General features: G+C 41.7%; 3 protein-coding genes across 3 annotated transcripts in view; 2 read left to right on the top strand and 1 right to left on the bottom strand.

Moving 5' to 3' along the window:
* The window catches only part of LOC134653365 (anaphase-promoting complex subunit 1), a 38,959-nt gene extending 28,996 nt beyond the window's left edge, over positions 1 to 9,963 (top strand). Inside the window, exons 22-27 of the mRNA XM_063508702.1 lie at positions 1,607 to 1,712; positions 2,373 to 2,515; positions 5,354 to 5,528; positions 5,829 to 5,968; positions 7,302 to 7,404; positions 9,507 to 9,963. Coding sequence (XP_063364772.1) covers positions 1,607 to 1,712; positions 2,373 to 2,515; positions 5,354 to 5,528; positions 5,829 to 5,968; positions 7,302 to 7,404; positions 9,507 to 9,935 — 1,096 coding nt within the window. The 3' untranslated portion in view covers positions 9,936 to 9,963. The remainder of the gene's footprint in view (positions 1 to 1,606; positions 1,713 to 2,372; positions 2,516 to 5,353; positions 5,529 to 5,828; positions 5,969 to 7,301; positions 7,405 to 9,506) is intronic.
* Positions 9,964 to 11,396: 1,433 nt separating this feature from the next.
* Positions 11,397 to 21,147, top strand: LOC134653231 (chymotrypsin-2-like). The gene is made up of 5 exons (XM_063508559.1): positions 11,397 to 11,451; positions 14,456 to 14,693; positions 16,545 to 16,779; positions 18,545 to 18,730; positions 20,982 to 21,147. Exons 1-5 carry the CDS (start codon positions 11,400 to 11,402, stop codon positions 21,126 to 21,128), a joined length of 858 nt encoding a protein of 285 aa, XP_063364629.1. The 5' UTR covers positions 11,397 to 11,399; the 3' UTR covers positions 21,129 to 21,147.
* Positions 21,148 to 24,728: 3,581 nt separating this feature from the next.
* On the bottom strand, positions 24,729 to 26,814 carry LOC134653625 (serine protease SP24D-like). The gene is made up of 4 exons (XM_063509020.1): positions 26,763 to 26,814; positions 26,210 to 26,495; positions 25,469 to 25,703; positions 24,729 to 24,803 (listed from the first exon to the last, which is right to left on the bottom strand). Exons 1-4 carry the CDS (start codon positions 26,812 to 26,814, stop codon positions 24,729 to 24,731), a joined length of 648 nt encoding a protein of 215 aa, XP_063365090.1.
* Positions 26,815 to 27,580: the final 766 nt, after the last annotated feature.

The following is a 27,580-nucleotide window of genomic DNA, read 5'->3' as shown; positions in this document are numbered from 1 at the left end:
GAATCCTCTAGACGGAGTTTAGAGCAATTATTTCATGAAACCGATGCTGCCAAAAATACTGGGGTGCGGGGGACGAGGTGAGCGAGTCCCGTGCCGTGATTGGTCCGTTCAAAGACACGAACGTCACACAAAGACACTTTGACTCGAAGATGGAGTAAAACTACCGTATATTTGTGGCAGAGGGGGTAGCGCTACTATGCTCAATCTGGAGGATGTCTGTGCTGTATCTACTACAATGTATAGAGGCCCTGCGCGTTAGAGGATCTGCCATCTTGTGGCCTGAATCGGAATCAACCTCCTAAGGCCCAGCCATACAACATGAAAAACCCAAATTTTTCCACTGAAATTTGAACCTATAGTGCAGAGAATAGAGTTGATTTTTATTTGGTTGAAAATTTAACCAAACAAAAGAAATGCAACTCTGTTTCAATTTGAATATGGTTTAAGTTTCATCGAACTGAAGAAGGAACTATATGTAGGACCTTGGGCCTTAGGAGGATAAACTGTACCAATGTAGCATGGTCTAATAAAACATGGTCTTCTCTTCCCAGAGTGTCACTTGCCTACGTCACAATAACATTGCCACTTTATTTCAACATAACATGTTACATGGGTACATTATATCTATGGTTAATAAGTTAATTTATTTCTTTATAATTTAATAATTTTCATTTATATGTATTTTATCTTAAATTTTACAATAACACGTCATTTTTAATTATTCATTAGCAATATCTTCCGATTCACGAAAGAAATTTCAGACGTTCGGGTAATTCTGTTTACACTACTGGCAACACAGGATAGCGCTTTCACATTTGACAATCCGCCATTTTGTCCCTGACCGACCGTCCTTGTCGAACGCGTGTTAATTGTTATTCCCTTCTCGCTCAGTGTCAGCAGTCGCAGTGTTTTCCAAACTTTTCACGTCGTAAGCTTCGTAATTAATGTTTTGTTACGAAAATGGTTGGCTGCTCTATTCGGAACTGTAAGAGTAGGAGTGAAAAGTGCAGTATAGATTTGTTTTATTTTACTATGTTTCTACATGAATAACTTAAAATTAATGCCGTTAAAATAATTTTCACTGTTGGTTAAAATTCTCCAACATTTTAAAGTTTGAGAACCTGTAAACAGCATGATGACGTAGGCAAGTGCCAGTTAGGTCATTCGCGAATCTCGGAATAGAGTACCAGGCGGAGTATATTATTATACCATGCAATGTAGTCAATACACGCCAAAGCAAAGCAAAGCAAAGCAAAGCAAGTGCTGCCCTCTACAGTTCACGTACGTTTTCTCGTGCATTGTAGGTTCTGCCATCTTGAGGGCTACTTTGGAAGCTTAAACTTGACATTTACACTTCGCGCCAATAAACAGGCGGCTCCTGTGCTGCCCCCTACAGTTCATGCACGCTCCCTATATTGTTTAATGTCACAGCTGTTCGATCTACAAATAAATGAAAATATTAAATACTTAACGATAATAATTTCTTTCATTTAGTAGCAAAGACCAAAGTTTTAAATACTTGCTTAGTATTACAATGGAGTCACCTTCAACGCACGTGTATTATGTTGTACCTATTTTGATTGACAATCATCAAAACTTGTTCTAGATATCACCTGCAAGCGTTCAGGCACCTCTACGTGTTGGCCGTGGAGCCCCGTCTCATTTTACCTCGAGACCTGAGCACAGGGAAACTATGCTACGCCCATATACAGGTAAACTATGACAATATTTTGAATTTCAAAGATTTCAGTTAGATCTGTAGGCACGTTATAAGTGTGGTGACCACGAGTCTGGTAGACTGACTTCTTAGTGAGGAGTTCTTTCTTAGAATATCACCCACCACCACATGCCGTCGATTTGTAGTTTAGGCATTTTCTGTATATTGTATAAAAAAAAAAGATTTGGTATTTTGACATAAGTTTAGTAGGGTAATTCGCCAGTAACTGGCCACCGGCCAATAACTGGCAACCCTAAACTAAAAATGATTCTATTCACCTATACACAGAATTCACTTTAGTATAAGCAGCCTTCAATAACTAGCCACCTTGCGGTGGCCAGTTACTAAAAAGTGGCCAGTTACTGGCGAATTACCCTATTTAGTGCATAGAATAATTTAAAAAAAAACTATTTTTTTGAGATTTATGAATTTTAGTAAATGTGTAGATTGTAGAACCTTCAAATCAAGGGTGAACAGACACCTTCTGGGCAGGCTCGCTCCATCGTAGGCCACGTCTTCGCCTCGGCTAGTCTGTGGCCATGAGTAAGCCCATTTATAATATAAAAAAAAAAACGAATTTAAGGTGTAATGAAACAAAAGCGCATGGCTTTTGGGTGTTACACTATTTTGAGATTTTTTTTTCGGATATTTACAGCTCATCGATCTCAAAGGCGCCGTTCGCGAAATGAAGGCGCCCTGCATCATACCTGAACTAGACACACTGAGGGAGGTCAGGGTGAATGACCCCCGATACTGGCCGATAACATTCCAGCGAGATCGCAATTGGGACCAGTTGAAGTGAGTATGGTCAAAGTCAGTTACTACTGAAATGTTACCAGGTGATAGACCTAGAAGGCGCCGTTCGCGAAATGAAGGCGCCCTGCATCACACCTGAACTAGACACATTGAGGGAGGTCAGGGTGAATGACCCCCGGTACTGGCCGATAACGTTCCAGCGAGATCGCAATTGGGACCAGTTGAAGTGAGTATGGTCAAAGTCAGTTACTACTGAAATGTTACCAGGTGATAGACCTAGAAGGCGCCGTTTGTGAAATGAAGGCGCCCTGCATCATACCTGAACTAGACACATTGAGGGAGGTCAGGGTGAATGACCCTCAGTACTCGCCCATAACGTTCCAGCGAGATCGCAATTGGGACCAGTTGAAGTGAGTATGGTCAAAGTCAGTTACTACTGAAATGTTACCAGGTGATAGACCTAGAAGGCGCCGTTTGTGAAATGAAGGCGCCCTGCATCATACCTGAACTAGACACACTGAGGGAGGTCAGGGTGAATGACCGTCAGTACTCGCCCATAACGTTCCAGCGAGATCGCAATTGGGACCAGTTGAAGTGAGTATGGTCAAAGTCAGTTACTACTGAAATGTTACCAGGTGATAGACCTAGAAGGCGCCGTTTGTGAAATGAAGGCGCCCTGCATCATACCTGAACTAGACACACTGAGGGAGGTCAGGGTGAATGACCCTCAGTACTCGCCCATAACGTTCCAGCGAGATCGCAATTGGGACCAGTTGAAGTGAGTATGGTCAAAGTCAGTTCCTACTGAAATGTTACCAGGTGATAGACCTAGAAGGCGCTGTTTGTGAAATGAAGGCGCCCTGCATCATACCTGAACTAGACACACTGAGGGAGGTCAGGGTGAATGACCCTCGGTACTGGCCCATAACGTTCCAGCGAGATCGCAATTGGGACCAGTTGAAGTGAGTATGGTCAAAGTCAGTTCCTACTGAAATGTTACCAGGTGATAGACCTAGAAGGCGCTGTTTGTGAAATGAAGGCGCCCTGCATCATACCTGAACTAGACACACTGAGGGAGGTCAGGGTGAATGACCCTCGGTACTGGCCCATAACGTTCCAGCGAGATCGCAATTGGGACCAGTTGAAGTGAGTATGGTCAAAGTCAGTTCCTACTGAAATGTTACCAGGTGATAGACCTAGAAGGCGCTGTTTGTGAAATGAAGGCGCCCTGCATCATACCTGAACTAGACACACTGAGGGAGGTCAGGGTGAATGACCCTCGGTACTGGCCCATAACGTTCCAGCGAGATCGCAATTGGGACCAGTTGAAGTGAGTATGGTCAAAGTCAGTTACTACTGAAATGTTACCAGGTGATAGACCTAGAAGGCGCCGTTTGTGAGACGAAGGCGCCCTGCATCATACCTGAACTAGACACATTGAGGGAGGTCAGGGTGAATGACCCTCGGTACTCGCCCATAACGTTCCAGCGAGATCGCAATTGGGACCAGTTGAAGTGAGTCATCATCATTGGCCTTAAAGTCTATTACAGACTATTGAAACAGTTTCAGGTAGGGCGACAACGTTTTTCGTGGCTATGTAAGCCAATACGGGAGCGGCAAACACGACCACAGGCCTGGCAGGTGTAATGTGCCCGTGGCGAACAGTTTACGTGAATACAGTTTTGCTTTTGCTAGTAAGAAATAGACTTATTTCCTGTAGCTTGGCCTTCGGCCTCGCATAGAGGCGCAGCTGTCGAGCGCTTCGGACCTTTGGCCCCACCAACACCAACCGGCCTCCGCTGCTCAAAGCTCTCTAGGGTTCGCTTGTTGAGACACCGAAGGCCGTTGCGGAATGTTGAAGCTTTAGGGGCTACCTGCGGTTTTCATCGATTTTTGACAAGTTTTGAGTCGTATCTCTTACATTTGCACTTCAGATAGAATTATAAGACAAACGGCTATCGGTTCTTCAATGTTTTATCTTCATTCTTGTCTGCCGGATTTTGAAAGAGTGAAGTAGAATTTTTTATTACTAGCGACCCGCCCCGGCTTCGCACGGGTTGATAAATTATACATAAACCTTCATCATGAATTACTCTACCTATCTATTAAAAAACCGCATCAAAATCAGTTGCGTAGTTTTAAAGATCTAAGCTTACATACAGATAGACAGACAGACAGCGGGGAGCGACTTTGTTTTATACTATGTAGTGATTTAATGTTTTTTCAAAACATTGTCTAAAAAAATACTTATTTCGTAACTCGATTGTAAATTAAATGACGCACGAATATAGAAAGACGCGCCTCGTTTAACGTAAACCTAAAATTAATTTCCAAATTAAATTAATTATTTTTTCTACTCCCGTACTTTTATTTGTCATTTAAAGGGTCGTGCGTTTTCTACGACCAAGCACTTACTTTGAAATAAAATTGTAAATTTGACAAATATTTTTAATTTCATTCAATATTTTTTAAGTGGTCATTACACGAAGTATCGTAAACTCGCCAAAAATATACTGCGTGTAAGCACAAATTCTTTTTTGGGGAATAGACTAAAGACTTGTCTTGACAACTATAAGGTGGGGTTTTAAAGGTGTGTGCACGACCCTTTAAATGACAAATAAAAGAACGGGAGTAGAAAAAATACTATAAATTAATTTCGGGCAGCCAAAAGGGTCTACGTGGGTCAACCAACTGAACGCCGTCCTGTTTGGTCATCCTAAATAGCGTTGGGCGGACAGAGTGGAGTCAGATCTCCGTGAGCTGGCGCGATACCGCTCTGGACCGAGCAAAGTGACGTGCTCTTGTGTTGCAGGCCAAGACTCATTTTGGGTCATCGCGTCAGCCAAGTAAGTAAAATTAATTTGTATCTTTGTTTTCCAGAACACTCCTAGAATACACGTGGTGCATCGACATAAAACAGCGAGCTGGTTGCCTCTCCTACCTGGACGACCCGCACGGGTTCCTCTCCATCCTGGCGCAGACCCTGACCCTGGACAACACCAACATCTGGTCCGTCACGCCGGAGAATATTGAACTCTTCACCAATGATGATAAGGTACAATATTCTTTAAACTTATAATTTCTGTGTTCAAATGTTGTTATCGAGCGAGATGTATAGAAAGTAAATTACGCAGACGTTAGCGAATATGTCAGTATGACTGATAAGGCAAAGGCAGTCGTGGTACACTTTCTATGTACTATTACCCCAAGAAATTATTATATTCAGTTCTTTAAAAATCCATAGGGGTCAAAGGATAGCGCGATCCAAAGTTAGGGTAACGCCATCTACTGTGAATTTCAAACAACATTAAATTTACCTATCGCAGTGCCTTGATCTAATCATCTTTGTCCCCAGGTCCGCAACTTCGTAAAGCACTACCTCTCCAAAGACAGTACGTCGTCCATCTGTGCAGACTGTCTGCTCATACAGAAGAAACGGAAAGGATTGAAGAACGAAAGCTTTTTGCCGAAGCAGTGCATCTGTAGGACTTACAGGTAGGTTTAGATGTTAACTTCGTAAAGCACTACCTCTCCAAAGACAGTACGACGTCCATCTGCGCAGACTGTCTGCTCATACAGAAGAAACGGAAAGGATTGAAGAACGAAAGCTTTTTGCCGAAGCAGTGCATCTGTAGGATTTACAGGTAGGTTTCGATGTTAACTTCGTAAAGCACTACCTCTCCAAAGACAGTACGACGTCCATCTGTGCAGACTGTCTGTTCATACAGAAGAAACGGAAAGGATTGAAGAACGAAAGCTTTTTACCGAAGCAGTGCATCTGTAGGATTTACAGGTAGGTTTAGATGTTAACTTCGTAAAGCACTACCTCTCCAAAGACAGTACGACGTCCATCTGCGCAGACTGTCTGCTCATACAGAAGAAACGGAAAGGATTGAAGAACGAAAGCTTTTTGCCGAAGCATTGCATCTGTAGGACTTACAGGTAGGTTTAGATGTTAACTTCGTAAAGCACTACCTCTCCAAAGACAGTACGACGTCCATCTGCGCAGACTGTCTGCTCATACAGAAGAAACGGAAAGGATTGAAGAACGAAAGCTTTTTGCCGAAGCAGTGCATCTGTAGGACTTACAGGTAGGTTTAGATGTTAGCTTCGTAAAGCACTACCTCTCCAAGGACAGTACGACGTCCATCTGCGCAGACTGTCTGCTCATACAGAAGAAACGGAAAGGATTGAAGAACGAAAGCTTTTTGCCGAAGCAGTGCATCTGTAGGACTTACAGGTAGGTTTAGATGTTAACTTCGTAAAGCACTACCTCTCCAAAGACAGTACGACGTCCATCTGCGCAGACTGTCTGCTCATACAGAAGAAACGGAAAGGATTGAAGAACGAAAGCTTTTTACCTAAGCAGTGCATCTGTAGGACTTACAGGTAGGGTAACAGTTTGAAAACCTTTAATACTTATTGTAACATAACATAACATTTTATCTTAAGCTTCAATAAACACGAGAAACGTCATTCTAACTATAATTAGTTTTTTTTTAGCATTAGAAAGAAGGTAAGCGTTCTTGAGATGTCTTTTAATTGAAAAACGCTTTTTAAAAATCAGTAACTATTACTTATGAAAGCAGAAGAATATAAATGATCGTATTAGATTCATAATTGTTACATATTTGCCATTATTTATTTTTAAAACGTGTTTTTCAATAAAAAGACGTCAAGATTGTTTACCTTATTTCTAATGCTAAAAAAACGAACTATAGTAAAATTTATGTAATTTTGTCCTCAGTTTGCATCGCTCGAAATATATGTAGTACTATATGTAGTACTAAAAATCGTAGAAATATTTAAATAAATAACTTTGTTTTAGCCGCGAGGAGCGCGAATATGTCCAAAGTCTCAGCATGGTGACGTACGAGTGTGTTGTGAAAGACATACTCTGCGCACTGCCAATATGGACCACATTCTTGAAGGTAAGGCGCCATATTTATCGGGCAAATAAGTAAATAAATGGTTTAACAATGTGTCATTTGAATAATTTCTTCCAACGCCGGAATTTACAATATTGTGTATGTGTAAACGATACAATATTGTAATCTATGGAAAAATCAATAGTACATTATTGTCGAGGTTCGGAAGTAGCTACTTGCTGGCTGAGGATTCGTTTTAAACGGACGACCTTGGGAGTCCGTTTAATTGAATCCGAAGCCAGCAAGTAGCCTTCCAGCCGAGTCATATATAGTGCTTTTCTCAAAAATGGTGCAAGAAATAGAAATATTTTACAGAACTTACAGAAGCAACGTTCTAATTTTCACAGAAAAATACAACCATTAAAAAAATTTGCTTGCCGCCTTTAAAAAAAAAAAAGAAGTGTATTTTTCTGCTGAAAATACGCCAACCTATTTGAGACACCTAAATAGTCGCGGTACCAACATTTAGCCTGTAACAGACGATCGCACCGCACCGCGACCTTGGAGCGTCGCACCCATAAGTGAGAGCGAGAAACAGATATCTTTCTCCCTCTCACTTATGGGTGAAACAGATATCTCTTTCTCGCTCTCACTTATGGGTGAAACAGATATCTCTTTCTCGCTCTCACTTATGGGTGCGACGCTCCAAGGTCGCGGTGCGGTGCGATAGTCTGTTATAGGCTTTATAATAAGTGCTGATCATCTGTTTGGCTGTTTAAGGGACCTATGCCTTCATTTGATATGGCCATTTAAAGTTTTAAAAAGTTTGGAACTCGTTAAATAATGGAATTTGTATGCGACATTGCAGTCCCGAAATCGAGACTGCAATGTTTTTAACTTTTTAATTTTTTGAATGACCATAAACTACGCACTTCGCGACCTATTTTTTAACCGGCAACGTCGACTTTGCCGTTCATTTTTGAGAAAAGTAGTATTAACGATTAGATAAATCAGTATTGCCCACTTTTTGACGGCGAAATATATTCCCGGGTCCGGGTACCCGGGGTATAAATCCGGGTCTCCGGGTTTTTTAATATTATTGTACTTAAACAGCACCTTGTACAGACGAACTTGTTAAAGGGCTCACAGACAAAACAAAACAGTCCTTTAGAAGTTCGTACACGCCAATTTCGATAAGCGCAAAATTTGAAAACAAAATGATGGGTTTTCTATTAAGTCCTACTGGTAGGACCGTGGTACGCTATGACTACACAATTGTTGTAGGAGCTGGGTCTGAATAAGAAAGTTAATAAGTACTATGGGTAGGACCTTGGGCCTTAGGAGGATATGTACTTACTTACGCTCCGTGATTGTTATGCCATTTAGGGTTCTAGCTAAATTGGACATACACAGCGTTAATATTGAACAATCAATTTAGCTAGGACTCTAAATGTCTCAACAATCGCGGACCATGAAGGTACAGTCGGCCAAAAATGTGGTCTACCACCCTACGGTTGAGGTTCGTTTGAACGTCATGAGACAACAAGGTCGATTTACTTTAAATTCCGTTAGAAAAGTCAACCTTAGCGATCGTTAGATCTCGCAGAAACTTTTGTCAAAACTGGTAGACCACTTTCTTGGCCCACTGTACCTAAGTATAGTGCGTCAAGCAAATCTTGTCAGTAGCAATGTACTGCAAATTAAAGTAGGGTAACACCATGTAACACTCAAAGAGCAGAATTGCCCTAAGAAAAGCAGCAATGTACATCGAACCAAAACGTGTTTATTTTTCCGCCCTTCATACGTCAGTTCGAGTGAATTATCATAACCTCAAATTTTAGTAATGTTTACCGTCAACGAGCATGATTGTACATTGTAGGCACCTAGCTTTGCTCGAGGTCATGCATAATCTTGGTATTTAATGGTGACAGCAGAAATATCTCTTGAAATAGAAACGATTCAGAATGTAAACAATAAGATGATGGCTGTCATTCACGATCCACATTCCACAGATAACACACAGATGACGCGCGATTTTGGAATTATTCGAACACAGTGTTGCTAACCCGCGATTTTTCAAATTTGCCGCATTTTACTACTGACAAGATTTGGTTGATCCAGTATAAATCCCCAACCACTAGAATAAACCACTGGTTTCCTTTCAGATAATAAAAACAATGAAATCCGATCCCTCCACCTACCACATCTGGCAAGTAAAGCTGCTATTGTCCCAAATAGAAGCCCACAACAAGCGAGCCCTCAACGACATGAAGATCGACGGCCAAGACCAAAACGAACCCCTAATGTCCAGCGAATTCACCTTGGCCATCAAACAGAAAGTCGCACACATCTTTGACAGCTGGGAACACAAAATAACACCATACCTAAAGAAGTACCTAGGTCTACCTAGTACTAGAAAGATATCGAATACGGATGATGACATGAAAAAGATTCTATGCGCGTTTTTGATATTTCACGATTTGCCGCGGAACGTGTTGAAAGGGGCGGATTGTGAGTTGGAGGGAGTTATGGTAATGGAGGGGTTGAGTTTGAGTGTTGAGGCGGTTTATAAGATTGAGTCGATGTTGAGATGATTTAATGTTACAAGATGTAACTTGGACTGTGTTTTTGCACTGACTGTACCAATGTTTTCAAACAATGTTTTGAGTAAGCCCATTTATAGTTTGTAGCTTTCTAATAGACCCCGAAGGCTAATCCTATTGTCTATTGTTAAGAAAAACCGCTCGTGCCACGTGCCACAACCACCTGCATAAAAAATCGGTACTTCGGTTACTGAGTGCCGGCGAGTCGGACGCTACAGAACCAGTCTAAAATGTGTCATCGAGATGCGTAACAAAGGCGCGTTATCGGAGAGCGCACCTACACTGGTTTTTTGAGCGTTGGACTAGCCCGCGCTCAGGCGCCACATAGAATAATGAAGACCCTTTTTTGCAGGTAAGTAGCACGTGCGGTTTTACTGAACAATAGACAATAGGATAAGCCTTCGGGGTCTACTAGAAAGCTACAAACTATACCTATAATTATATTTTTTTTTGTTTTTCAAAAGTGGATCATTTTGTTGCTCGTTGTATTTATAATATTTTATGAATAAGTTACTTTTATTCAATTAATTAAGTTTTACAACAGATAAATGTAATTTACTTACAGTACATTTGGTGCTAATTTACCGCACTATAAGTGCGTGTGTCGAAAATTTAAAGGGCCATATGTACTGTAAAACGTTGTACAATACACTTCGCAACTCTTGTCGATTTAAAACACTCCCTTCGACGACGAAACAACACGACGTCTTAATTTATCGCCATTCATTGCGAATTTCCTATTTTTCGCACTTGTATCGTAATATACTAATTTAGTTGAGAATGTATCATTCGAATCTCTTATTTTTTAATACAATTGTATTAAACACAATTACCTAATACATATTATGGTAAAAAAAAAGGTTCAAGAAATTATTAAAGCTGGTCTTGTCAATACTAAAAAGGGTATGTTTTTTTGCACGTAATGCAAAATCGTGTACAGTATTTTATTATAAATCACTGAAACGCTTTATAAATATGAATAAAGCGTGTAAAATAAATATCGTTTTTAAACTCCAGCATTCACATCCCCGTCATTAGTTACCTAGATTTTCAAAAGGATAAATAGTACTAAATGTACCACAGTATTACACACCCTAATTACATAAATCACTGAGAGAGTTGCATTTTACAGTTTTGTGTCATATCAGTCATATGTTAATTAAATTGCTACATATTTAGTTTATACGGACAACTTCGACTACAAATGTGGCTTTCCACAAAGAAGGATCCTGGACATGCATAAGCACCATTTAGGCATGGAACGCCACATATGACGACACTATGCGCTAATAATTTTCTGAACTTTCCATTCAGAAAGAGATAAAAACTTAATAATGTCATTGATTACAAATCAAATATTTGGATTATCACCAGATATAATTAGATATCGAAAGTTATAAATGGCGGGGTCGCATCGGCCCAAAACAGACGCGGGTAGATATTCCAGAAGGCATAATGGCGTACAAAATCGGAGTGTTGCTGATATCTCTCTTCGTCGGGAGTTTAGGTAAGTGCAGTTTGATAATTTATTCATTACTAATATGTAACTAATAAGCCTTTACATGACTTTACCCATACCACAGGGCGGACACGTCATACATCAAAAATCATTTGCGTTTATATGTATGCACGGCACGTCTGTACACGCGTCATTGTGTATGTGTGGGTAAGTCGCTTTACTGAGAGGACGCCAGAAGTCCGCCAGATTCATATCGCGGGGCGAGGTAATGCGAGTTGGGGCGGGGCGGTGCGTGGCCGTTCTGTATGATAATACTATTACAATATTCCGTGCCCATACTCTATCGAATACTATCTATCTGTATAGAACATGACTGTTCAAGTTTATAAACACTAGGGTGAATTTGTTGTCCAACATCGTAAAACTTAATAATTGACCCATTGACCGCTAAAGACGTCAACTGATGGGGCGGCTACAGACCAATATCAACCTTCGTGCATTCCGACAAGGTTCACGATGAAGCGCCGCGCACGATAGGCGTGGCGTCCAAAAGGGTTAAAGAAAATAACCTAAGAGTAAAATCAGCTATTACTTTTCCCCTTAGAACTTTTAGTACTTTTCACACTTATATTGTTATGTACTATTCAATAATCTTCATACCCAGAGAGGAAAATGAGGACTACGTTTGTATGAAAAGGCGATTTCGCGCGGGTCCTCCACTTTCCCCTTATTTAAATTACAAATCACAGTTAATAATCGAGCGTGATTTTTGTTAAGCCGTTGTGTAATCGATAGATAACACTGACGATTAATTAGCTGCTGATAAAAACGCAATAAACCCAAATAAGTCTATCATTGATAATCTTTGAAATATTTCGTTATCGTTTATAGGTAAATTAACACGCACGTCGACAATTTTATTTACCAACAAACGGGGTTTTAGCACCATTAATAAGATATAAATTATAATATTAACTGATTTAATCACAAAACACACAGCCTGGATAAAGATATCCATATATTATGTAACTTGTAATACAAGCGGATGTCATTTTTTAACAGCTTTGTTAGAAAGGGACTCCCATTTGTATTACAAGTTACAAGCTTTTGAGAAACGGGCCCCTGCTTGTATTACAAGTTAGAAGCTTTTGAGAAACGGGCCCCTTTTGTACGCGACTGTGGGGTGCTACAAACACCCTGCTCTCATGCAGCCGTGCCAAAAATACACTGTAGGTATTCCACGATACAAGCAGGTAATAACAGGATAAGTACTTCAGACACTAACATTCTCAGTAAATGTACCTAAGCGGTAAGCTCCAAGTCACCAGAGCCCAATTTAGCTAGACCTATCCATTTAAGAATATGTCAAGAACGCGCACTCAGCATTTTTGGTCATATCAAGCGGTCTAAAAAGATGACCTAGAAAGGCAGATTATCTTGGGTCAAATAGATGGCAAGCGTGCGCGAGGAAAAGCACCCACGAGATGGTCTGATGTGAAGAGGGTGGTTGGCGGCTACATGCAGTGCGTGACCAATATTTTATTTTCTCAAACATGCAATGAAATGTCGTCGCTCCGGGCGTTATATCAGGCTTCGAAGTATCACGTTTAGGGCGGAGCAACTCCAGAGAACTGTAAAGGAATTTCATACGAAATTGAAGGCCTAGGCCGGGAAGTAATTTTTTTTTAATTCTAATGTAAACATGGGATGACATGGGGTCTGTGTCCATGAACAGACTAAACAGCCGAATTATATTTTTTTTTTTAATATTTTTGGTGAATGAATGGTTATCGGACCAAAATATCCGTGTTAACGCCTGTTATACACGAATGTACTGATATTAAGAATACGAATCTGTATGATTCAATGTGTTGATGAATAAATTTAAAATGTTGTCTATATGTAAGTCACCAGAGACCATAGACAATATTTAAAATCCTCTGCATTTATTTTATTTATAGAAATTGAGATTCTTATTATCAGATTGTGTATAATGGCCCTAATAAGGTCTATTCAAACACTACACACGCGAAATACGGACGACTTCCGTAAAAAAAAACAATTATGGCGGAATTGGAAGGAAAATTAAAAAACTTTTGTTGTGAAGTTGGATTTTTATTATAAAGATTATAAATTTGTTTTTTTGAGTGATGTATTTTTTTATTTCATTGCATGTTTGAGAAAAGCACTATACATGCCTAGCCGTGAAAAGGTCTTGCCGGCTTCGTATCACTATCCGGCCTCCCTACGGTCGGCCGGCTATACCTACTCACCCGGCAAGCCCTTCTTTCCCGGCGTCTGCAGTAATGTACTATTATTTATTTTATTTCAAAACAAGTTATACAGCATAACAGTATAAATACCAAACCACTGCTAACTTACACAGAATATTATAAGAAAAAGAAAACAGAAAAAAAAGAAAAATATGGCTTATGATCGCACACTGTGGAAACAGAGCACATATGGCCGCGAATCGCGATCCTCAGCAATGAGGGACCGAGCAAGATCCACCTAATTAACTAACCTAATTAATTTAACAAGTAAGTACTAACTTATGCGTCATACTTTGTTTGTACCTACACCGTTACGCGACACATATTATGTAAGTAAATTCTATTTTTTCAAATATTTATAGTATCTACAAATACAAATATACAAATACATATAAATACATATATATAAATATATACGTATTTCATACATACATCGACTGGCGCTGCACTGGTCGTTCATTACTGTAGGTTTATTTAAGGTTCTGACGGAAGATCAGCGCTGCGGTCTCCGCAGTATCTATGCTCAGTCAGCGCCTATTCTTTACCACAACACATGACCCTCTACTTAGGTAAAATAAATATGTAAATTGCTATTACTGCTATTAGTGTCAAATTGTATGTTGCTTTCTTCTTTTTGTCTCTTGTCAACTTTCTTTTTGCCTCTTGTTATTTATTTATTGTGTCACAAAACATGTAAGTTGTGGTTGAATAAAGATTATCTATCTAATAAGCGAAACAAAATCCCCCTACTGCTTTTGACAACTCCTTTCTCTTTCCAGCACTCCCCCACTTACAGACTCCAGATGACTTGTCCATCTTCTTCGACCACACGGACCCGAGCGCCCGGATCGTGGGCGGTTCGCAGGCGCCAGAAGGCAGCGTGCCCTACATGGTGGCGATGTCGCAGGGGCTGCTCGTCCGATCCTTTATGTGCGGGGGCTCTGTCATTGCTCAGAGGCTCGTGCTCACGGCCGCGCATTGCATTGAAGCTGCCTTTAGCTTTGGAAGTCTGGCTACGTATGTATAATGTATTTTTTCTACTCCAGCACTTAAATGTGTCAATTAAATGACTGACAGTGATATCTAAAGCAATGTCATTTGAATGCTTTGTCTATAGGCTCATAAGATGACTGCTAGCAGTCATCTTATGAGTATAATACAACTGCTTTATTTTTTTTAAAGATACAAGTTCCGATCATCTTGATTGAAAGAGGTATGTTTTCATTTACAATAATAACTCTTTTTTTTTTAAATAATAACTCAATTTTTTTTAAATAATAACTCTTTTTTTTTTTTTTTTTTTTTTTTTTTTTTTTTTTTTTTTTTTTTTTTTTTTTTTTTTTTTGCTGCAGCTGTCATAGAAAAAGTAATGTATGCAACAGCTCATAATTGGTTCTTATTATATCACTGTTGCATAAACTACTATTTTCTACTCCAGCACTTAATGTGTCAATTAAATGACTGACAGTGATATCTAAAGCAATGTCATTTGAATGATTTGTCTATAGGCTCATAAGATGACTGCTAGCAGTATATAGGCAGATTAGACTCTCGCGCGAGCCACGAGACGAGCCACGAGACGCGAGTGTAAGCGGTGGGCTCGCGACTCGTGTCGTGGCTCGCGAGCTCGTCGAGCTAATATAATTTAAACACTAACGGCACGCCATACGGTTTATAACCGAATGACAAGCTGAACGCGAGTGTAAGCGGTGGACTCGCGTCTCGTGGCGCGGCTCGCGGCTCGTCTCGTGACTCGCGCGATAGTCGAACCCTTATTATATCAGTTGCATAAACTACAATATTAGTTTATAGTTCCTACCTACTATGTATTTATTAGTTTAGCCAAAAACTGCCTGCGTTCGAGATCTTTCTTGGCCAAGAAGTAGTGGTAGGTAAGTAGGTATGTGTTTTTTTCTGTCTTCCCTGTGAGTTAATTATCCCAAAATCCAAAGTACCTAGAGAAAAAGACGAGATTATCTCGAAATTTTTAATAAATCAGTTATGGTTTTCGTGCTTTCGGCGTTTGTCCAGTAGTAAAAAAAAATCGAAATCACATAAAAACCCTTCGTCAAAAGCATTCTGGCTGATTGAGTTCTGAAGATTTTAAAGAGCAAATTTTTTGATTTCGGTGTTGGTCCAAAAGTACCCATCTGCAAGACATTGAAGAAGATATTGAGCTTGTTTAGGAGACTTCAAGATCGTCAGAAATTGCCAACTACTAGGGGTAAGATCTTTCTTGGCCGATCCGATAGGTACATGGTACAGGTAGGTTGCGGTGTTTTTTCTATGTAATACTCTGCGAGTTGATAGGTTCACTTATACATATAGTTAGGTCATACTGGACATTTGTTACTACAATTCCAATAAAACAAATATTGCAATAAAAAAAAACTTAATAAGAATAGAAGACGAGTATAATTTGATGAGAATACGATCTGCACACTTTACTGATAGTTTAAAAACCGGCCAAGTGCGAGTCGGACTCGCGCACGGAGGGTTCCGCACCATCAACAAAAAATAGAGCAAAACAAGCAAAAAAACGGTCACCCATCCAAGTACTGACCCCGCCCGACGTTGCTTAACTTCGGTCAAAAATCACGTTTGTTGTATGGGAGCCCTACTTAAATCTTTATTTTATTCTGTTTTTAGTATTTGTTGTTATAGGGGCAACAGAAATACATCATCTGTGAAAATTTCAACTGTCTAGCTATCACGGTTCGTGAGATACAGCCTGGTGACAGACGGACGGACGGACAGCGGAGTCTTAGTAATAGGGTCCCGTTTTTACCCTTTGGGTACGGAACCCTAAAAACCTATAAATTAGGCCCCTTCGCCTTAGTTGACATTTCCATTAATTCATCCTTCCAGCTCTCTCCGCGTGACCGTTGGCACTAACCGTTGGAACCTCGGCGGGCAGACGTACGCCCTGGAGCGCAACGTGACCCACCAGCACTACGTGTCGAACCTCATCAAGAATGACATAGGTTTGCTGGTGACGACGACGGACATCGTGTTCTCGAGCGCCGTGAGGCCTGTGGCGCTGGCGTTTGATGAGGCCGGCGCTGGTGTAGCGGCCAGGGTCGCGGGATGGGGCAGGATTAGGGTACGTTTTTACAGGACCTAACATAAGTATCCACATTTCTAGACAGCTATATCCCTAGACCTCAACGTGCACTACGTGTCGTACATAATCAAGAATGACATCGGGCTGCTGGTGACGACGACGGACATCGTGTTCTCGAGCGCCGTGAGGCCTGTGGCGCTGGCGTTTGATGAGGCCGGCGCTGGTGTAGCGGCCAGGGTCGCGGGATGGGGCAGGATTAGGGTACGTTTTTACAGTCGGTGCCCTAACATAGCGCAACGTGCACTAAGTGTCGAACCTCATCAAGAATGACATAGGTTTGCTGGTGACGACGACGGACATCGTGTTCTCGAGCGCCGTGAGGCCTGTGGCGCTGGCGTTTGATGAGGCCGGCGCTGGTGTAGCGGCCAGGGTCGCCGGATGGGGCAGGATTAGGGTACGTTTTTACAGGCCCTAACATAAGTATCGACTTTTCTAGACAGCTATATCCCTCGAACGCAACGTGCACTAAGTGTCGAACATCATCAAGAATGACATCGGCCTTCTGGTGACGACGACGGACATCGTGTTCTCGAGCGCCGTGAGGCCTGTAGCGCTGGCGTTTGATGAGGCCGGCGCTGGTGTAGCGGCCAGGGTCGCGGGATGGGGCAGGATTAGGGTACGTTTTTACAGGACCTAACATAAGTATCCTCTTTCTAGACAGCTATATCCCTAGATCTCAACGTGCACTACGTGTCGAACCTCATCAAGAATGACATAGGTTTGCTGGTGACGACGACGGACATCGTACTCTAGCACCGTGAGGCCTGTGGCGCTGGCGTTTGATGAGGCCGGCGCTGGTGTAGCGGCCAGGGTCGCGGGATGGGGCAGGATTAGGGTAAGTTTTTACAGTCGGTGCCCTAACATAGCGCAACGTGCACTACGTGTCGTACATAATCAAGAATGACATCGGGCTGCTGGTGACGACGACGGACATCGTGTTCTCGAGCGCCGTGAGGCCTGTGGCGCTGGCGTTTGATGAGGCCGGCGCTGGTGTAGCGGCCAGGGTCGCGGGATGGGGCAGGATTAGGGTACGTTTTTACAGGACCTAACATAAGTATCCACTTTTCTAGACAGCTATATCCCTAGACCTCAACGTGCACTACGTGTCGAACCTCATCAAGAATGACATCGGGCTGCTGGTGACGACAACGGACATCGTGTACTCGAGCACCGTGAGGCCTGTGGCGCTGGCGTTTGATGAGGCCGGCGCTGGTGTAGCGGCCAGGGTCGCGGGATGGGGCAGGATTATTGCCCTAACATAAGTATCCACTTTTTTAGACAGCTATATCCCTCGAGCGCAAGTGCACTACGTGTCGAACATCATCAAGAATGACATCGGGCTGCTGGTGACGACGACGGACATCGTGTACTCGAGCACCGTGAGGCCTGTGCTGGTGTAGCGGCCAGGGTCGCGGGATTGGGCAGGATTAGGGCTGACACACTGCTATGAGCTAACTGTAAGGACCTCCTTTCGACTTTTCCACGAGAAGGTGCCAGGCATTCGAGCGCGCGCTGCGCGCGAAGCACACCACGAACGTTGAGGTTCGCCCGACTATTGACATGAGGGCGACGCAGGCGCTCGGCACTAAAGCGCGCGCAGTGCGCCCCAAACGTCGGGTTTCGCCCGACTTTTTAGCATAACACCATGTGTTGCAATACTTTTATAGCAAGGTGAACAAACTGGCAGATTTCTTTCCAGCAAAACTAAAGAATTAAAATAAAACATTAAATTTAACTTTCACAGGCAGGAGGCGCTATCTCCACCGTGCTTCTGGAGCTGTACACGGAAACCATGGACGACCAGCTCTGTGTGGATGAAGCAGCGAAAGCTGCCATAGACTGGAAGGAACTGTACAACGTGGACGCACCTCCCGTGGACCCTGTTCTCGAGATCTGCACCTTCCACTCTGACGGACACGGCAATTGCAACGTAAGTTCCTTATTCCCTTAGCTTTTCTCTAGTTTCTCTCTTAAGAAGCCAAGTATGGAATAAAAAGAGCTAACCGCCTTGGAGTTCGAGCAACAGTTCACCATGTTCTCGACCTTCCTTTGGTTACACTTTACACTAAAGATGATGATGGGTTTCTTTCGATACCCTCCATTCTGGAGAGTATGAGGCTTTATCCTCCCAACGCTGCGGGGTGGTCGTTTATATCGTCTATTTGGGGACGATTGGGGGTCAGATTTGACGATTAGGCGTCAGATTGGGGGACCATTTGGCGTCAGTTAATCTAAAAAAAGCCAAGCGTGGATGAAGCAAAGCTAGCAGCCATAGAGTGGAAGGAACTGTACAACGTGGACGCACCTCCCGTGGACCCTGTTCTCGAAATCTGCACCTACCACTCTGACGGACACGGCAATTGCAACGTAAGTTCCTTATTCCCTTAGCTTTTCTCTAGTTTCTCTCTTAAGAAGCCAAGTATGGAATAAAAAGAGCTAACCGCCTTGGAGTTCGAGCAACAGTTCACCATGTTCTCGACCTTCCACTCTCACGGACACGGCAATTGCAATGTAAGTTCTTTCTTAGCTTTCCTTTGGTTACACTTTACACTAAAGATGATGATGGGTTTCTTTCGATACCCTCCATTCTGGAGAGTATGAGGCTTTATCCTCCCAACGCTGCGGAGTGGTCGTTTCTATCGTCTATTTGGGGACGATTGGGGGTCAGATTTGACGATTAGGCGTCAGATTGGGGGACCATTTGGCGTCAGTTAATCTAAAAAAGCCAAGCGTGGATGAAGCAAAGCTAGCAGCCATAGAGTGGAAGGAACTGCACAACGTGGACGCACCTCCCGTGGACCCTGTTCTCGAGATCTGCACCTTCCACTCTGACGGACACGGCAATTGCAACGTAAGTACTTTCTTCCCTTAGTTTTCCTTCTTTTACACTTTTTAAAGAAGCCAAGCGTGGTAGTAGCAGAGCTAGCCGCCTTGGAGTTTGAGCAAGGCTCGATATCTGCACCTTCCACTCTCACGGATACGGATACTCCCCTTGTAGAGGAGGAAGTAAGTGCAGTGAGTATGCTTGGATCATAATAAGCTGATCTATATTCTAACTAATACCTTTAAACGAGCAATTCTTGCTTATTTATTTATATATAGGTATATATATTTTTGGGATCTCGGAAACGGATCAAACGATTTCGATGAAATTTGCTATATGGGGGTTTTCGGGGGCGAAAAATCGATCAAGCTAGGTCTTATCCCTGGGAAAACGCGCATTTTCGAGTTTTTACATGTTTTCTGAGCTTTGCTCGGTCTCCCAGATATTATATTTTTAAACGCGTAAAAATCATAAATTAGGTACAGATAGAAAAAAACAAATCCGAAATCAACACTTTTAACTTCTAACTTGTATATATTTGGGATCTCGGAAACGGCTCAAACGATTTCGATGAAATTTGCTAAATGGGGGGTTTTCGGGGGCGAAAAATCGATCTAGCTAGGTCTTATTTCTGGGATTTGTGAGTTTTTATATGTTTTCCGAGCAAAGCTCGGTCTCCCAGATATTAGCCATTTCCACGCCAGTTCGCACGTTTAATTTAATTTAGGCCACATTTAGGCATATTACAATGTACTTTTAGAAATGTCAAAAACTACCACCTTTTATACCCTACCCTACGTCACTGATATTCCACATAAAAATATTTCAACATAACCGTATAACTATAGCCGGTCAAACAAGTTTTTCAGTAGAAAAAGGCGTGAAAATCAAATTATCTAAGGGACGATAACCCTTGGCGCCTAAATTTTTGAAGTTCTTTAGCGGCGCTGTGCACTCTTTGTGATGGGGAAAAAAATGTTAAACTCGCGACAGGTCACGTGACCGTAAGATTCGTAAGACGTTACTGATAACTTTGTTACTTAATGATAACTTTGTTTTCCGCTTACTGCGCATACACTAGCTATACTTTAAATTAAGAATTATTTTATTAAGGTAGGGCCCTCAAGGTCTGTTAATACATCGCGTATTATTACATTACTTTTGTAAATGACTGTTTGTTGCCTAAATAAAAAATAAAAAAAGACGTATGACGGACACGTGACCTGATCGAAAAACTTTTACAATGTCATTGAGTTTTCACTTCTGCCGGCATTCCCGGAGTGCAACCCGTTGTTTTTTAAATTTGCCGATCTTTTCTACTGACGGAAATTGCTTGACAGAGTAAATTTTGTTTCAGGGCGATTCAGGCAGCGCGCTAGTGCGCACAGACACCCAGCAACAGATCGGCATAGTTTCGTGGGGCTTTCCCTGCGCGGTGGGCGCTCCCGACATGTTCGTACGTGTCAGCGCGTATAGGCACTGGATATTCGAGAATGCCGTGTAATAACTACCTTATTGGCTGAATAATATAGTGCGTCAAGCAAATCTTGTCAGTAGCAATGTACTGCAAATTAAAGTAGGGTAACACCATGTAACACTCAAAGAGCGGAATTGCGCTAAGAAAAGCAGCAATGTACATCGAACCAAAACGTGTTTATTTTTCCGCCCTTCATACGTCAGTTCGAGTGAATTATGATAACTTTAAATTTTAGTAATGTTTACCGTCAACGAGCATGATTGTACATTGTAGGCACCTTAGCTTTGCTTGAGGTCATGCATAATCTTGGTATTTAATGGTGACAGCAGAAATATCTCTTGAAATAGAAACGATTCAGAATGTAAACAATAAGATGATGGCTGTCATTCACGATCCACATTCCACAGATAACACACAGATGACACGCGATTTTGGAATTATTCGAACACAGTGTTGCTAACCCGCGATTTTTCAAATTTGCCGCCTTTCACTACTGACAAGATTTGGTGGATCCAGTATAAATTTCATTTTTGAATAGCACTTGTTGTACTTAGACCTACCCTACCTTTACTACATAGTAGGTTATTGTACCTAACAGATCGGTGGACTGGATAGCTACATATTGTTTAATCGACTTGATTGACTTACTTTGAATTAAATATTATTTATTTACCTAACTGATGTTTACCCGTTATGATACGATACGGCAGATACGATGCGAACCTACCTTGCGCATTTTCCCGGTCTGATCATTGTTGGAAGACGTGGTAAAAATATTAAATAAAGTATGTTTCGTTTAGGAACTTATTTTTTTATTACATCAAAACAAAAGCAAAATAACAAAATTGACTAGCTACTTATTAGGTACAGCACAGTTATACAGGGTGTTACCTGTAACACGAGCAAATAATTAAAACACATACTCCTCTATACTAAAACTATAAACCTACACTATACTATAACTATAAAACTTTTGTTAAACAACTTTTAAAAATTATGAATCCTTTCTTCCTCTTTTTCATACAAAATAAATATTGCCTTCAATGTACGCTGACATCAGTGTGTTTGACGTTGCTTGTCACGCTTTAAACATAACAAAATTTGCAATACATTGCGTCTTAGAATAAACTTTAAAGTGTGATAAAAATCAAAACATGTAAGTTAATTTTAAAAGTTGCTGAACAAATGTTGGTCAGTTTCAGGAGTATAGCCTACATTTTAACCCGTCAACTCCCACGTGTGTGACGTCACCATAAGCGTTCTGACTCAAATTTGACCCCTTGGGATCTGACAGGTTAATTGATTGCTCCTGTTACAGGAAACACCCTGTATTCTGAAAGTGGCAAGGAGATAGAAACAGTTCTATTCCTCGTATTCACTAGACAACCCTAGAATGGAGACCAAGAATTCCTTGAACCCACTAATTCTCGCGTGTGCGTCGGGGTACCCACGCGCACACGGGAACCCCCAGGACACCAAACCCACCACTACCCTTTTAACTCCTACACACTTTTCCTCCTCACACTTTTCCCACTCCTTACACTTTTCACAGTTACCCTTCACACACTTCTCTCCCTTAATACACTTCTTTATGATTTTCTTGTCCAACCACACAGCGCTGCCTGAGTCACCCTGAAATCATAAAGCATTCAAATATAATTAAAAAACTTTCGTGAAAAACTTGACGTATTGTGTTACATCTCGAATAGGGGCCCTGATGAGTATTGCGGTAGGTTGTGACGTCGCCCTGACCATAGAAAAAAATATACATAGATTGCTCACTCCATACATCAGTTTTAGTACCAAAAAGACTATTAATTTCAGTGTCTACATCTAGCATCGAGTAGCGGAACTATCAGTACCGATACTAGACAATAAAAAAATAAAAAAATTTAATCTGTTTATTTTCAATCAAGAGGTTAGTTGTACAATCAATCTTAGTTACAATCTCTATATTTGGAGATTATTTAAACTAAGCTTAGCCTTATATGTGAACTTATATTGTTTTGTTACAGTTAGTTAGTGCTTACATGTTAATACTAGTTATATCTTACATTAATTCATGTTAATCAGTGCTTTCTTAAGTGTACTCTTTGCTTTATCAGGATATTTTTCTAAAGTTTCTACTACTTGTTTGGGTAAGCTGTTCAGGATATTAGGTAGGTATATTGACCAGAGCCTTTTCCCATATTCATTGGTGCTATTAGGTATTTTAAAGTATCGTTCCTTGGTTAGGGTCCGGAGGTGGGAGGGTCTTTTATACCTGTCCAGCTGCCCCAATAAGTGTTTATATTCTAATATCACAGCAAGTTTTGCTTTATCATATACACTAAATATTCTACAGTATTTAAACAATTTATGATAATTATTTTTATAGATGTAGCACCGACCGGAAAGTCTTATCTCAACAGCACTACATGTACATACTGAAAGTAATTAGTCTTTTTGGTACTAAAACTGATGTATGGAGTGAGCACTCTTATCTTACTATATTTCTCTATGTCCTGACGAATTATTTTTGAGAAATGTTATGAGAATGATGTTCCACGAACTTGCCTCCATTCCAATGAGTTGTTTCCCCCAAAATGTAATTCTAATGAGTGGCGCTACATAATTCAATTCGCTGTTAATCGTTTGTCTTGATCTATCTTATTGACTATGTATTTGTAAGACAGTACGGATATGATGGTCGTTCTACGCGACAGCGTGATAAAACGGTGTCCGTCACTTTCTATTCCGCGGTGTTAAAAAGTGACATTTGTTTTATCACGTATAAAAACATCCATAATACGCCTGCAGGGATAAAACATAAGTTAGCTAATTGAGGCTTGTAATAAGGGGGCAAATACTTACATTGCACATTCCTTGACCAGCGCCAAGCGGGTGCGCCGTACAGATCTCGACATTCTCAACTATTTGCGGAGCATAGCCGACCTCGTCTCTAGCCCTCTGCATTTCTTCCTCGCACTCGGCGTGAGACAGAGAGTGAACTGTCAGCTTTTGAAGACGGTCCGGCAGCGCTCCCGAAGCCTGCAAAAGTATAATACATTACGATACAAGCGTGAAAAGTAGTTTCGCACGTGTATTGTACAATATTTTACAGTACATATGGCCCTTTAAATTTTAGCCATACGCACGTATAGTGCTTAGTTACCGCACTAGGGCGGTAAATTAGCGCCAATATGTAATTATGTACTGTAAAAGCTATTTATATTTTTAATTTATTTATTATGAGTCCATTGTGTCCCATATATAGCAGCTGAGCAAATGCCTTATAAGCCCGGTCGCTTCAAAAAAGCTAAAGGCTTCGTCACACAGGTGCGTTTTCCGGGCGGGGCGTGAGCGCGGCGTGAGCGTTTTATATGTAAAAGCGGCGCGCTCCGCTCACGCCCCGCCCGGAAAACGCGCCTGTGTGACGAAGCCTTAAGGAAGGTATCTAAAGGTATTTTGCCATCGCGGACGAACATCACCTTAGTGAAGAACATTTGAACTAAACGTATGCCATATCAAATGCCTCATCAACTGACGTCACCTCAGAGCTCCGTCTTCGTATCTTAGCCCTTAAGTCATCTAGCAGACGGCAAAGGTGGCCTTCCTAGTCTTACTTCAACTTAGCCGCTTTACGAGCTACGCTAGGCTATTTGATTTAAGTCTTACCGTGTTATCGTCAGGATTTCCAGGGCTGACGACTAGCACATCATCCTATAAGGACACCCAAATTTTATCGTCTCATATTGATTGGAAAAAAAGGTTAAACAGTAACTGTTCATCAGACTTTTCAGTGAAAATAGATTACAATTTATATGCGCATCATTCGTAACTCGTAAGACCTTATAGATCTTGTCTTAGTAAAGTAGAAACTCAAGTGCTTAAGCATGACCATGCTATCACAGCAGGTGAATCTACATCTTCAACTGCATGATATACCTAAAGATAGTTTATTATTCAAGTAGACATATTACAATGCGCTGATGAACGTCAAGTAACGCTACACCGGTTCCAACCCTACACTACCTCGAGAAGATTTAAATCCCCCAATTTTAGGACGTTTATCCAATCCAGTACTTACCGTAAGTCTTCATCTCCCCGGCTCGTACCAATGAGTTTTTCGGAACTTATGTACCTACAAAATATCATTCGATATTCACCAGTCGCTTTTCGGTGAAAGAAAACATCGTGAGGAAACCGGATTAATCCCAATACGGGCCTAGTTTACCCTCTGGGTTGGAAGGTCAGACTGCCATCTGACCTTCCTTTCGTAAAAACGAATGCCCACGCCAATTACTGGGATTAGTTGCCAAGCGGACCCCAGGCTCCCATGAGCCGTGGCAAAATGCCGGGACAACGCGAGGAAGATGATGACTTACCGTAAGTCTTCCCCATCCCGTAACAGTCAGACGCTCGCCTCCACCAACGCTCTTGAAGCCAAGCGCAATGGGACTCGCAGGAGAATTCTTCGGAAGCGGCTCAGTCATCCATAGAGCGCCCAGGTCGTACTTAATGTTCACGCGGTCCCAGGCCGGATGGTTCAGGTGTGCTGAGAACCGGATCTCGACGTATCCGTGGCTTAGTGCGTTGCTTCCGATCTGACCGCGAAATGTCCTGTTAGGAAAAAGGTTGCGTGAGTTTTCTGCAGTTAGCTATTCCTATTAATATTTCGGCTGTGGAATGATCTTGCCAAGGTTTGGTGGACCTGTACTGTAGTATGGGTTCTCAAAAAAAGGCAGTTTTAAAAGTTTTTTCACCAACGCGCATCGCGCATGTCACAACCACACTTTTGAAGTTACAATTAGTTAAGCGTCCATGAGCTAGGGTAACCGTTTGCCATCGCCACCATCGGGCGGGATACATGTTTTTTTTTTTTGTTTCCGTGGTATCGCGTGACCAACGCCTGATCAGTCATGACCAAGGCGCGTAGCCAACGTGCCAATCGTTAACGCCCCATAGCGTATCGTAGTCTATATCACTCTTCCTCAATACGCAGCGACAATTGCGTATCGTTCGCTATTACGAAGCGTTTGGCTACGCACCCTGCTTCGCTACATCAGCTGCCGAGTGCTAACTGAATATATAAAAAAGTTAAGGCAGTTAAGTTAGCAAGTACTTACTCTATTAACTCTCCCGTCCACCACGATACCACCGCATCAACACAATGCGCTGCAGTCACGACCACGTCATCCTTAACCAAACACCCTCCGCAGACGAAGCTCTTAAGGTTCAGGCCGGTGATAAGTCCGACCATGTGCCGGGCAAAGGCCTCGGGCGCCTCCGATCCGCCCACTATACGTCCAGCAGACTCCTCGGGGACACGCCAGGACGCGTAGAAGTCCTGTGGGTTGTACAACCCAGATGAATAGGAGTCCTGAAGGTCGAAAGAGTCTTCGACCGGTAGACCTAAAACGAAGACTTGGTCAATTTACAACATCGTCCAAACTGTTAGGTAATTAATAGTTCGTAAACCTTTTTACAAAGATTTAGCTAGAACTAAGTTAGGACCACTGATAGTCAGTCTAGGCCACGTCTAGGCTAACTCTGCACCGAGTGTGAAGTGGACAAGTGTGGATATGCCACAATAAACGTCATAATTAGGGCTTTGAAATCGATTAGTGGTTTCCGTGGACCACGATGAGTTTGCATCAAGGTTTGAATCAAGAAACTTACCCATAGATAATCCTAGAAGACCTAGGACCAATATATACACTGAGGTATTCATGGTTGTTGTTTGGTTAACTCCAAGCACTGTTATGATGGACCATAACTTTATCGGCTATTTATATCAAGGGCCATTTATACCACTAATCTCTTTACCTCTGATTATACTGATTATCTTTGCGCCCTTCAAAAGTAAACAGTTAATTCCATTGTTGTCTCAATCCGATAATTAACGCTGCGCCTGATTTTGAATATTTCCTTTTTGTTTTTAGGTAAAAAATAGTCTTATTTTAAAACATTGGGTCGATGATCCCATAACTCGGACGATTTCTCTTATCTATCGATTTCAAAAATCACCTTTTTCTACTCCAGCACTCAAATGTGTCAATTAAATGACTGACAGTGATATCTAAAGCAATGTCATTTGAATGCTTTGTCTATAGGCTCATAAGATGACTGCTAGCAGTCATCTTATGAGTATAATACAACTGCTTTATTTTTTTTAAAGATACAAGTTCCGATCATCTTGATTGAAAGAGGTATGTTTTCATTTACAATTATATTTCGTCACTTCATTTTTCAGATATAATTATATATTAACCATGTAGTTTCCCTATTGTACAGGTAGCATCGCACACATTTAAGAGTAACTGTTTTGATTAAAACTGTCAAAACAACTTCCGCCCACATCCGGTTACCGCTCACAGGCGTGCAGCGGCCGGCGCTCTTCATTCTTTATTTGTGCGTGGTAGCGTCCACACGTCGGTCTAGTTGCCGAAATATTCGGCACAAGACCACATTGCTTTTTTAATAACGATCTTCGTTTT

Source organism: Cydia amplana, chromosome 13 (assembly GCF_948474715.1).
Source record: "Cydia amplana chromosome 13, ilCydAmpl1.1, whole genome shotgun sequence".
In the NCBI taxonomy this organism is placed as follows: domain Eukaryota; kingdom Metazoa; phylum Arthropoda; class Insecta; order Lepidoptera; family Tortricidae; genus Cydia; species Cydia amplana.
The sequence above is the reverse complement of the archived record's forward strand: the minus strand, read 5'-3'. Positions and strand labels throughout refer to the sequence as shown.

What these genes read in the sequence shown, in the direction of transcription:
- LOC134653231 (XM_063508559.1), top strand. Translation starts at nt 11,400, where the DNA reads ATGGCGTACAAAATCGGAGTGTTGCTGATATCTCTCTTCGTCGGGAGT. An exon ending in CGGGATGGGGCAGGATTAGG is followed by an intron (nt 16,780 to 18,544) that starts GTACGTTTTTAC and finishes TAACTTTCACAG; the next exon opens with GCAGGAGGCGCTATCTCCAC. An exon ending in ACGGACACGGCAATTGCAAC is followed by an intron (nt 18,731 to 20,981) that starts GTAAGTTCCTTA and finishes ATTTTGTTTCAG; the next exon opens with GGCGATTCAGGCAGCGCGCT.
- LOC134653625 (XM_063509020.1), bottom strand. Translation starts at nt 26,814, where the DNA reads ATGAATACCTCAGTGTATATATTGGTCCTAGGTCTTCTAGGATTATCT. An exon ending in TCTTCTAGGATTATCTATGG is followed by an intron (nt 26,496 to 26,762) that starts GTAAGTTTCTTG and finishes TCTTCGTTTTAG; the next exon opens with GTCTACCGGTCGAAGACTCT. An exon ending in TGGACGGGAGAGTTAATAGA is followed by an intron (nt 25,704 to 26,209) that starts GTAAGTACTTGC and finishes TTTTCCTAACAG; the next exon opens with GACATTTCGCGGTCAGATCG.